Here is a 12,959-nt window from a genome sequence, read left to right as displayed (position 1 = left end):
TATTTTTCCAAGTTCTTCCTCACGAGACGTGCTTACTAAAATCCAATACAAAATTAATTGTAATGTAGACATTTTCTTATGATCGAGATCAATATTATGTAAGAGTATATATACATATAGAGCTGAATAGATACACATGAAGATATTTACTCGTTAAGTTACGAATGTTTTCACTTGTTACTGCTAAGTCTGAAATTAAAATGAACGTATTTTAATAAGGAATTATCGAAATAGGTATATTATGTGAAAATGTAATGTCTATAAAATGTAGGTATTATAATTTACCTGGTACAGCCAACATAAGAGAAACATCCGCTGAAATTTAAGTGAATTACATTTAATAGGGAATTTATGTTCACGGGTTTAATTTTCCATTCTATTATACAATAGAAGGCGGACATCAAGGTCGAAAAAACATGGTACCTATTGCTATATCAAAATAAATGTGCATTAAACAAAAAATATGCACATTTATTATTAGGTCTTTTGTTTAAAGAGAGTGGAGACTATGGCTAACACATTGAAATTGAATTGATGCAAATGTACAGAGTAAAATAATTTATAATTATTCGATGACGTAAAAAGTGTTGCCAGTCAAAAGGTTTCAGACTAAAAGATTAAAATATTTTAAATATTTATAATTAATATTTAAGATCACTTAATATAATTTAAGATCACTTTTATACTACTTATAAATATAATAAATCAGTTTTGTTGTAACTGTTATAACTTATACAGTTTAAAAAAATAGTCTACCAGCAACCTTAATCATTATTTGTTTTATTATACAATTATGATTACCCATCGGTTTTGATCCACCTAAAATATTTTTGACTGCAGTATGTAATTTTTCTAGAATAAGCAAATATTAGTTTTAACTATATGACAAAATTCATACAACATTCGTACAACATTTTTCAGGGTGTGTCAATGTAACCTAACACTTCTTTCGATATGCTTTTTCTAAGTAAATTTTAAAAACTTAGTATTGAGTATGAATATAAATAATTTTTAATTTTGTAAGCTGTTTATAATGTATACAATGTATAACTATAACTAAGCTCATTCATTGACAATCTGAACGGAATGTAGAAACTATAATTTTTTATTAGTTGGTGAACAGCCGAGACATAACAAGTTACACGTCGGTATATTGACTGATTATTTTACCTGCCCTAAGAGTCTGACGGATATAATCATCTGTAATAATTATTTAAGAACATTTTTATAATGAAAATACAATTAAAAAACATAAAACTGTAGTATGTAACAAGTAAAAAATGCAACTCACTATTTATGATAACCTGCTTCATAAATTTAGCTGTAAAAATAAAACGTTAAATATTAAATAATTTTTTTTACTTTTAACTACCTCGAGTACGAGGCACATGATGAAAGAGCATACTTTTTCCAGAATTCACAAACACGATAACAAACGAAAATAGTATTGTTATAAAATAGAGTTTCATTTTTATCTGAAAAAATATAAAAGCCTTATTAATACAGTTGTCAATATTAAAATGAAATAGGTACTGCACAATATCACTTATTGGAAAATATTAAAATTACATCCAAACTTGTGTGGGATAATTTTTTGATAAACCTTTAACCTAAAATTATAAGAATCTATTAAATTATAATGAACTACTTTTTGTATGATTTTATGAAATTATTTCTGAAATAAATACTTGTAAGTCTATGAAGTTGGCCTAGCGATTAAATATTACCACTAGTCTGTACACAAATGATTTCAAAGGCGTAATGATGTTGGTAATATTAATGCTTGATGTCAGTAGTTTTATTTTCTTAAATGACAAAAATGTTTAACTAAATTGCATTAAAGTGGTTTTAATATCGGTAAAATCTAAATGTATTATGCAGAAAGGTCTATGTACATTTTTTTCACTTCAAGCGGCGTTATTTTTTTTATTGTTTACTTTATTGTGGCGTTTTCAAAAACGTCGGATTTTAAACTTCTGTTGTCGTGCAAAGAGTACCTAACCACAAAATATGATTGCAAAATTTATCAAATCAAATATTGTAAGAAATGAAACGCAACGAACTAAACCTCAACGTTATACAATCCGGTTTAAAGTCATATCAAAAATATAGTAAAATGTACTATAGTGTTTATAGATTTTATATTTATAATTAGAAAGATAATAAACATAATGTTATGACTGCAACATTAGATATAGTTTAGTAGTATCTAACATCGCGGGTTACTATACACTATTGGCTAGCTCATTCAGTGCATCTCTGTACAAATAATGTGAGATAGTTACTCGGTATTAAACTTTTATTACCGATGTCAAAGAGAACTGGGCCCACCCCCGCCATGCCCCAAACCCACTGTAGTGGATTTTTGAATAATTATAGGTGTTACGTTTGAGTTTAAGACAGTTTTCGACATAGTTGCAATTGTTGAATATGTTTTACAATGTATTTTTAACAAGTTGAATACACTAATGAGGCAACTCTTATTTCGAACAAGTCGATTGTCATTGTTGGGGATAGTCTGTAATTTCCGAAGTCCTAAATTGTGTAACTATTTCCGGTGAGTATATCATCGTCTTCGTTGTGTCTTACAGCACTCATTTGCCGTTCTAGAAAATATAGACTTAAAATATAAGGCAAACATGATAACGTAGAAGAAAGAAAAAAATTACATATTCATTAAAATTGCATAGTAAATAAGACGTACATCGGTTTTTAGTGAAACTTGATAAGATCATGAGTGGTAGATCTCACATAGCCCATATGTGTTATGTAGAATCTTTTTGCGTTTTATTTTATATAATTGTAATCATATTGAATATGTCATGGAGTTTCTATTATTGTTGTTAATTTTATGCAGAAAATAGATAAATTTATATTTAAAAAAATGCATCAATTCGATCTGTAAAATAATATGGTAAAAATTTAAGTATGTGCCTAAATCAAAACACAAGTAACAAATGTGATTATAATCTTGAGTAAATGTGTTTATTATAAATTACAATACATTTTGAGTTAACAACTTATATATTAGTGCATAATGTAAATATTATTAAAAAAAAAAAAACGATATAAGTACTATATCAATGTAGACGAGTTACATAATAGAATTCTGGTGCAAATTATCTATAATATATTAATAATTGTTTATGTATATCATAAAACAAACACTGATTCAAGACTCGAAAAATTCACATTGTCGAAGACATGACGCCATTCGCCCATAACTCTTTTGTATGTTTCAGTTGAAAAACCATCAAATGTCATACACTCATCAGTGTCAGTTTCAATATCTCTTATATATGACATTGGGAATTTTGCACTCATGAACAATGCTATCAAACGACATACCCATAATTCAGAGAATTCCTCTTGAGATCCAACTAAAAAATTTGCTAAACTTAGTTTACTTTTTACTAATTTTCCGTAACAAGACACAAACTACGGCTCGTAACCGGATATTGTTTACCTACAATAATATTGTAGTATTTCTTTATGATACAAAAATGTAGAGAGTAAAAAAAGGAGGTGCAATAAAACCTCTGCTATGTTGTTCTCTAGAATATTACAATATATAAAACACAAAAAACGACTTGTAAATCGCTTGTAAATAGTTTTGGAGATTGGGGGATGAAAATAAGGGTATTTTATACCTACTAATATTTATTTGATTTTTATATATATATATGGTCAAACCCCATGGTTACAACTCTATACTAATATTTACCTACATCCATGTGGAATATATTTTTTAAAGCTCGTTTGGTATACGCTCTCCTCCGATTTCCAAGGTCTTTCAGAGTTAACCTTCGATAATCTGCAAAAAATGATTAAACGAATGTGTTTATAGAAAATTATGATTATTTTTAGCACATATGAAATGATTTACATATAATAGTATTATTCCATTGAGTTTTTAAAAAAATGTTTACATAAAAAATTATAAATAATCATACTGTCTAGCATAATTAAACTGTTTTTCGTTTATAATTAAATACAAACAAATTACTTTTTCTTTTTATCCTTCACCTTCATTCCAACTATTTGGGATCAGGCCCCATTTTCCTAAACCTACACTCAACACGGCCACCACAGCGTGTTCGCATGTTTCGGAAGTCCTCGTAACATTCTCAATTGCATCAAACCACTTTTTATCCGTTCGCCCCCCTCTCTGTTATCCTAAGTTTATTTCCATTAACATTTTTACTGTTTTCGATTCCTATCTCCTACCTAAGCTTTGTCATCTCTACTACACTGATTCTGTATTCTATTTTCCTGTCAACCGCCCAACACAACGTAGCCATTTTCAACACACTCTTGTAAGACCTATCATTAAGTTTCATTGAAATTCTTTTGTTACTTTCTACGTAGAATTTAAAATGTTTATTAAATGTTTTATTATTTAGATACACATTTTGATAAAACTATTGGCATTCTCAATTTGTGTTAGTAATATTTAACTTATTGAAAAATATACATTGTATACAAAGTGCCTATTGTGTTAATAGTTAGTTTGCTAATGCATTAATGCAAAATACCTTAAATCCTTAATAAAAAAAAAAAACGTATACATTTTATTTTTATATAAAAAAAATAGTTTCCTATCATCAGGATCGGAGAACAAAATCGTAGTTTCAATAAATATTTTTAGAAAAATCAGGAATGGGTTAAGTCCCATTTTCTCCCTCTTACTAAAAGTTCATTTTCATAAAATTATTGCGTGACTGTAAATATTACAACAAATTTAATTATATTTAAACACTAAACAAGCCTTAAACGATTTTTACGAATAATGAAAAATGTGTAATTACCTGATTCTGGAACTTCAGGAACTTCAATTTCTGTAACAGTTATATCAGATATTAAATAACAATCAGTTTAAAACTGAAATTAGTTAGATCAAATAAACAATGCAAAATATTGTAATAATATTAATTTAATTCTAATAGAAACCTTTGAATTAACGGTGTAAATTACATATCGAATGGTTTAAACATAAAGCGAGAATATTTTTAGATTTAATTTTAATCGTTTTATCTTCAAAACTAAGGAATTAAATATTTTAACAATTTTCGCTTAAAAATGTTAAATTTTACATTTACCATGTTCATTTTCTATTATTTCTCGCAAAACTGTTTGATGGATTGCACTCTCTGTAAATTACACAAAATACATTTTAATTTGTCAATATCGTATACTTAAAACCAATGTACATATTATGATTATTCTCCACAATATATAAATATAATAAATTAGTGTAAAATATTGTAAATATGGAATATAAGTATGAGGTTACCCTCAAAGTCATTCTCGAGTGGAGTATCTGAAATTAAAAGGAAAACATTATGTACTTAATGAATATCAAACGATTGTGTGAAAATATTTCCAATAAATTCATTGAAATATATTACCCGGTATAGCTATCATATTCAAAATAGCTCCTGAAATTAACATTGCATATATTAATGGTTTTGGATTTATTTTTCTATTCTGTTGAAAACTGTATAGTTCATCACTTATACATTTGATTTGATTTTTATAAAATATTATAACTACCTAAACTATAAGTATTATCGTCTTCAATAATGCTTTTAATCACTTGTTCCAATACACCTGGAATAAACAAATAAAGGTTTCAGCCTTTCAAAAAATTAAAAAAAAAAATCAAAATAAATATAAAAATCATCAGAATAAGCACTTGGTTACACCTTATTAGGTTGAATAGTCGCTTCCTAAAGCCAAGTGTATTATATTATAGAAACAATTGTTCTAATATAAACACACATTTTTTTATGTAATTTTAGTAAAGCACACAGTGTTTAGATCATTGGTTGTATACACCTCGTACACTTTTCTGAAAGCTTTGTAGAAACCATAATTTTTAATTAAAAAATAAATTGTCTGATACGACAGTCAGACAAATACAACAAAACATTATTATATTAGTAAATTAATACAAACTTTCTATAAAATTAGGTCCTACAATATTTGTTCCAAAGGCTCGCTGAATATGTGCGTCTGTCATATACAGTTAAAAAAAATACATAAAAAACAGTAACATTTTAAAACACTATTTTTATAAAACAAAAACGTTACTGACTTGTGATGGCAATATTTGTTTGATAATCCACTGTAAAAAATGTGAAATTGTTACCTACCTCAAATATGTTAGTTTGATAATAAAATAGTTACTTAGATCATCCGTCGAAACGTTTACAAAGATTAACGATGTTAAAAAGCAAAAAAGTTTCATATTTATCTGTAAACAATAATAAACATAAAAACAATTTATAATAGTCACTGTTGCCTGGCTACTAGTTTAAATTGTTGTGTTTTTTTTTAATAGCCTTTATTTAAAAAGAATATTTAGCTCAACAATTAAATTTGGAAAATAAACAATACAAATAAAGTATATATATATATATACAATGTGTAATTGGAAAAACATAACTATATAAACGTAAAATAACAAAATTTATTTGACAGACCGGTGCTCAGAAGAAATGATAAAAGAGTATGAATAACGGTAATAGAGCTGGAGTTAAGGACAGATTTAGGAGAAGAAAAAAGAATATCATTGGAGATTATGAAGTTAAAAAGAACAGTACTGTTGCAACACAATCGAGGAGATAATGGGAGAAATCCCCGAAGACTTTCTCGTCATGCAAAGTACCAAGAGGAGAGGAACTTAGAAATAAGAGGAACGAATTAGAGGGAAGAAGGTTGTTGCCTAATCTAAAATTTAATTAATGTATGCTCCCCAATTATCATGGTCATGCGATTTTATAGAGCAAATATTGGACTATGTAAAACTTAAACTAAAGGTGTTTTGGTAAAAAAAAAAATATATAAAAGAAAAATGTCGTTAATTGATACTCACAAATAACAAGAAAATAAATCTATTGAATACTGGTTTAGACTTATTACACAGTAACTTAGCTTTTGAGTAGGACTGAGTAATTGCTTATACCGCACTCTTAACTAAATAGATTAAGATAATAACTCAAAAATTTAACTTTATTTGAAAATCTGTTCTAAATACCTATCTATTTTATTTTATTTTTACCTAATATAGTACTAAACATATAAAATAGCTTTGACATAATATGTATTTAAGTAACAAAAAAATAAAATAAAATTTTGTATCTAAAATACGCGTTTAAAATTAATTTATTTTTTAATTTACCTGTCTTATATGATTACAAGCGTATTACAATTTATAAAGCTTGATAGTGTTACTTACTTGAGTTATTAAATTTAATAAACTTTTAAGAAATTAATCAGCTTGTTCAATTGTATTGATGCGACTGAACAGTAAAATATTTTGCAGTGTTTCTTATGTCAGTTTACACAGCGGTTTTATTTTTTTAATGTGACTACGTATTATTTACATTACACTGTCGTGGAGTGTTCTGATTGGTTTCTTTTAATGTTTCTTATAAATGAACTTTCAGTAAATTAATCGATACAAAAATCAAATTATGTTTTTGGCATTCCTCGATAAATAAATTTGACCAAAGATAATTGAATTTTCTATACATTTAAAGTTGAGAACCATCGACTGAATATATAGACAAGACAAATGAGAATTGTATAGTATAATAATATGTAATAAACTTAAAAACACTCAAAATATAATTTAATACAATTTCTTTTAAATATGTTGAAATATACAATTTGATGTCGTCTGCTGCTATCTTTATTATTTGTGTTTTTAGAAATGTTATATGTAGTGTGTAAAAAAATACAGATTTATAGTATATGTCCTGAGCCGACGTTGCCCGTGTATTAGAATAGAAACAAAATCAGCTGATCGGATCACTGTATCCCTGTGGTATGAAAAACCATAGAGTTGTATTGATAACTACTGATACTATTGATAATCATAATTAATCATTTTAATTAATTAAAAAATAAAACCATGTTCTATCGAATCAAATTGTGAATCTAAACCTTTCTTGAATCAACTTAATTGCGGACACAAAATTTCATAAATATCTGTCCAGCCGTTTAGGATGAGTTTGTATAGGTCAGAAGGCACGGTCAGAAGAAATTTATGTATAAAGATATATAAACCTTAACCTGTACATTTTATACATACTCATTGTCTGTATGTGAATTTGTTTTATTTTGCAACCTTGTTTGGTTTTCGACTAAGTCATAGGACAAGAAAGGTAATGCAGATGGATGCTTATAAAATGTATGAGATTAGTATTTGCAAGAACTTAGGATAAAATTTAAAGGTAAATTTCATGGGACGATAGTGAGCCCAGCAATGTTATATGGGTCAGAATTTTGGGCAGTAGACAAGAAAACTATGTTTTATTTTGCATATCATAATCCAATGATATAGCGTCGTTGAAAAAAAATATATATATAGACATATAAAAAATTATTGAAACTTGGGTGGGGTATTTTATTTACACTATTTACATGACTTGAGGTTACTCCCACTTGTCGGTGGGAGTAACCTTAATTCATGTAAATAGTGTAGAGACATATATTTATACAAATCATACAATGCTGTATACGTTTAACGTGTCAAACCCAATAACTGTGTAACTCTAATTGTGAAATCGCTCTACTTAGTGTAATGTAACGTCATACGATAAACCAGTATCTGTTTCAAGAATATTGTCGGTTTATGCTTTACTATTGGTAGGTATAACTTTCGATTATCTAAGCTGTTAAACAAGCACTCGCACAAACACAAAAAAACCCAAATTCGAGCGAGATGATGTTATAAGTTGAAAATATTATAGTGATAATAATTTCAAAAAAATAAAAAAATATGAGCATTACTTGTTTGACTTCAGAAAATCTTAAGTGTGGAAGTTTGCGAGAAGGTTATAGAAAAGATATTAAGGAGTGAGACTACAGTGTCACAGAATCGGTTTGGGTTGATGTCGAGAAATCAACTATAGAACTATTATTTTGTATATGAGCCAGATTGTGGGGAAACACAGTAAAAAGAAAAAAACTGAGGATGGTATTTATAGATTAAAAAAAGCCACATTACAGAATTCCCAGAGAGTATTTGAGGTGGACGTCGAGGGAAAAATGAGTGCCGGGGGTGTATGTGAAAGTTATAGAGGAAACGTATGAAGTAGTAAGTAAAAGAGTGAAGAGTGTGTGTGTGTGAAGAAACTGAAGATGCAGATGGATGATGATTAAGTGTGTGAGATTGGTAGTTTCAAGTACTTAGTATCGGTAAAAAATTGAATAAATTGTGGACGGATGAAGTGGAGGAGAGCCTGAGGTGTTTTGTATGACAGGAGTATGCTTATAAGATTCCAGGGTAAATTTCATAGGACGTTAGTGAGGCTAGCAATAGTGTATATGGGTTGTAATGTTTGGCAGTAGACAAGAAAACTGAACAGACAATGAGTGTAGCGGAGATGAGAATGCCAAGACGGACGAGTGGAGTGACTCGAAAGGAGATAATAAGAAATTAATATACATATGACACCTATGAGTTGCATAAATTTTGGGGAAAATGCAAAAGAATAGATTGAATCTCAAATTTTGTGTTACATTTTATTCTCATGCTTTCGTTAAAAAACTTTTTTTTCAATATGAGTTTTTTTTTGTCACGCCGGTATTATAATATGCGAAGTCCCAAATGTTTCAAATTTTCATAGGTACACATAGTTGATACGGCAAAGATAGTAAATTTTATAAAAGACCACTTGTACAAAACATGAAAAGTAGATGTAGTCGCGTTTTCTGTATATTTTGTACGGGATTTATGAAAAGTTTAATAAATTGTCTTTTAACAATCGAATGGTATAGCAGTAGAAAAAAAAATACATTAAAACATCTGTGACTACAATTCCTAAAATAATTGTCTGTTTCGATAATGCTGTCAAGCTATAATATATTACTAGTATAACTTCCAATTTTCTAAGTTATTATAACAAGAGCTCACACAAAAAAACACCAAATTCAAACGAAATAATATTATAAGCAGAAAATTATTTAAAATCGCTAATTTAAAAAAAGTAACAGAATGTATACAGTATGTCGATTTGGCAAATATGCAATAATTTGATAATAAGTAAAAAACCCCTAAAAAGTTGGGTTTTAATTATTTTATTAATTCGCACAGAACTGATTGGTTATGGACACACAATAAGTCCTGCCTACTGACAAAATGTCAACAAAAAAGTCCTAAGATTATCTCAGCTCCGCATCGAAGCTAAAGTATTAAGATTTACCCATGTACAAATTTATCGATTTAAAAATAAACAAAGAATATTTTATTGCTTACACATATCAGAAAACCCATTCCAAAGGACAGATGCCCCTTAGTTTAAGTACAATCTAAGTTGTAGTACACGAGCAGAAGGTTTTTGCTTTTCCCATAAAATTATCTATAAATATTATAATAGCCTTAAACGGCTAAAATTATAAAACATGAAACATGCTTTAGCCGGCTGGCTCCTGAATAGTATATATTTCTGATCTATAATCTGCTTGCGATTTATGATGATAGTATAGTCTTAATTATATGTTCTGGCCATATGTTTTCATGACTCATTATTATTTCAATGGCATCTTATGTGTTATTATACGTTGAAAGTAGGCACGCTACTTTAGTATCAACATTTAATGTCGTTTTCGGGCTGTGGGGCCACTGCTAAAGCATGGTCCATGCTGTAATAATAACAATTAATCATAGTACAAATTAACTATGAATTAGATTATCGAAAAAAAAAAATGTATTTAGATTATTACAATTCATTAGTATACGGTTAATAGGTCAATAATAGCTATAAATTTCGTGAATGGCGTAAAATGTAAAACAAAGAATGGTTCCTTGAATTATAAGATGGCATTCTGGTTGATATCTCTCCAAACAGTCGATGTTAGTAAATGGTATATTTACTAATTTATCAATAAATATTAAACAAAACTAATTACATAATAACATGAAATATATATAGATATCTTAACAAATAAAGATAAACAAAATATAACGAATATAAGAAAACATTTATAAAATTCTTGTTGAAGCTCCTATTTACCTATAAAATAATAATAAAAATGGATCTACATACATATTTTTTTAATGATTATTTTTATTAGAATAGCATATATTTTTTTTATTATTTATTCTAATAAATTGTAAATACATTATTCGAATACATTTTTTTTTAATTTCAAATTTTTAACGATGGATTTAACCTTTCATTTTTAATTCAAACCTAACTCTGACCAACAATCATGTTTGTAGCTCTGACACTGTTCGCCGCCTTGTCGTCCCGATGAATATGGCGGAACATCTTGGTCAAGAACACTTTTGCCTCAAGCGTAACTGTTCATTGTCGTTCGCTCGGTCCACCAACATCGACGTGTACGTGGGATCCCGGTCAGCGGTGCCGTTCGTCGACAAGATGGCACGCAGTAAATTGGGCCAGCATCTCTTGGCCGGTCCGGCACACCCCAGGCGGTTGGTGTCGCACGACAACTTATTGCTGGCCAACGGCCTGTTGGTGTACCTGCAGGACGACGGGCGGCAAGTGCACTACGCGCCAGTGTTGAGCAAGCTGCCGCTCAGCGACCACTCCTCGACCCGGTGCAACGGCCGGTTGAACCTGCACCATATCCAAGTGATATTCGAATGTTTCTGGTAGTATCAGCTCATGGACGTGGCCATCGCAGACAGGTAGCGTGCAGGTGTACGCGTTCAATCCGTACTCGGAGTCCAGGTGTCACCAAGCCAATCCACCGATCATGATCAACTCGTGGCACGCCGGTCTCAACATGCTCATTAAAAATACCCCGGTGTTCGGGCTCCACAACCAACTCATAGACTTGCACGGGTACGCATCACTATGAGTAGGTGCCTATACAATCTCAATAGTGTCCCGTAAGATGCCCATGCAGCTATGTAAAATGCTTCTCGCAGCACAGTTGAGAATCTGTGTAATTCCAGAAGACACCCAGCTGTGTTGGATTAAGAGATTTGGCGCCTTAAGGCTCTGTATAATAGGCTTAATTTAAAATAAGAAAAAATTGCTCGCTTTTTTAAAAACAATAAATTGTTTTATCGATATGTTAGATGTTTTAAACAAATGTGTTCCCTTGGTGGAAAGTACCTACTTCTGATCTATAATTATTTTTTTATTATGCTGCTATTTGTCAACCTATAATTCGTTTTGAGAATTCTAATTACATTATTAATACTGTTATACAAAAACTATAGTTTAGTGAAAATTTCTAGTTTTAAACGGACCCAATCACTAGTATTATGAGCTAGTCAAAAACAGAATTGTGCATCATTCGAATGTAATATCATGCTCTAGAATGTTATTTTATTAAGAAAAAGTACTAGGGTCCTGTGCGTAAAATGTGTAAATATTTTCCTTATGAAGAAAAGGATTACTAAAGGCGACCACTGCAAGTACTAGGGCAGCTTGATCGCCATTGCGCAACACATCTCGAGAGATTCAACGTTAAGTACAAAAGAATTATTAGGAAAAAAAATATATTCTCATAAATTATTTTAATTAGTATATTATACGGTTAAGAAAGTAAACCACTACGCATCTATTTCCACTCCAAACTATTCTCTATTTAAATATTTTCTTATTCGCTTGCGCTTTTGTTGCCAACAGGAGTGCCCAAGTCCGAACAGGTACAAAGCTTATATAGATATTTGCATTTCTACCATTACAGATTCACATCGAAGCGTTTATTTGAAAGTGATTTTATCATTTTCAGTTGTAAAAATGCATACAGACCTGGGCCCTTCCCACAATGCCCCCACCCCACTGTAACGGCTTTTTGAATAATTATAGGTGTTATGTTTGAGTGGTATTCAGTTTTGGACATGTTTGTAACTGTTGTAAATATTTATATTTTTAAGAAATTAGCTCTTTCGTATTAGTCTATGTTTTACGGGGTTACCATAAATAAGCTACTAGAGAAGCTCTTGTTTGTCATTGTTAGGAACAGTC

General features: G+C 29.6%; 1 protein-coding gene and 1 long non-coding RNA gene across 2 annotated transcripts; both read right to left on the bottom strand.

Annotated features, from left to right (window-relative positions):
• Positions 1-291: 291 nt before the first annotated feature.
• LOC126835421 (uncharacterized) lies at positions 292-1,320 on the bottom strand. Its single transcript, XR_007685202.1, has 4 exons — positions 1,292-1,320; positions 1,171-1,200; positions 802-852; positions 292-315 (listed from the first exon to the last, which is right to left on the bottom strand). It is a non-coding gene; the product is annotated as an uncharacterized LOC126835421 (long non-coding RNA).
• A 1,675-nt stretch (positions 1,321-2,995) lies between these two features.
• On the bottom strand, positions 2,996-6,898 carry LOC126835415 (uncharacterized). Its single transcript, XM_050567993.1, has 11 exons — positions 6,878-6,898; positions 6,190-6,256; positions 6,098-6,127; positions 5,959-6,015; positions 5,554-5,610; positions 5,409-5,438; positions 5,294-5,320; positions 5,100-5,150; positions 4,809-4,838; positions 3,725-3,814; positions 2,996-3,380 (listed from the first exon to the last, which is right to left on the bottom strand). The coding sequence occupies exons 2-11, from the start codon at positions 6,248-6,250 to the stop codon at positions 3,154-3,156; spliced, it is 660 nt and encodes a 219-aa protein (XP_050423950.1). The 5' UTR covers positions 6,251-6,256; positions 6,878-6,898; the 3' UTR covers positions 2,996-3,153.
• Between the last annotated feature and the right edge of the window lie 6,061 nt (positions 6,899-12,959).

The sequence above is a fragment of the Adelges cooleyi genome, unplaced genomic scaffold, assembly GCF_023614345.1.
Source record: "Adelges cooleyi isolate 19-005CV unplaced genomic scaffold, UGA_ACOO_1.1 ACOO_flye_CR_arks_rails_tigmint_CR_PRNA_23, whole genome shotgun sequence".
NCBI classification, from domain to species: Eukaryota; Metazoa; Arthropoda; class Insecta; order Hemiptera; family Adelgidae; genus Adelges; species Adelges cooleyi.
This window is presented reverse-complemented; position numbering and strand designations above follow the sequence as displayed.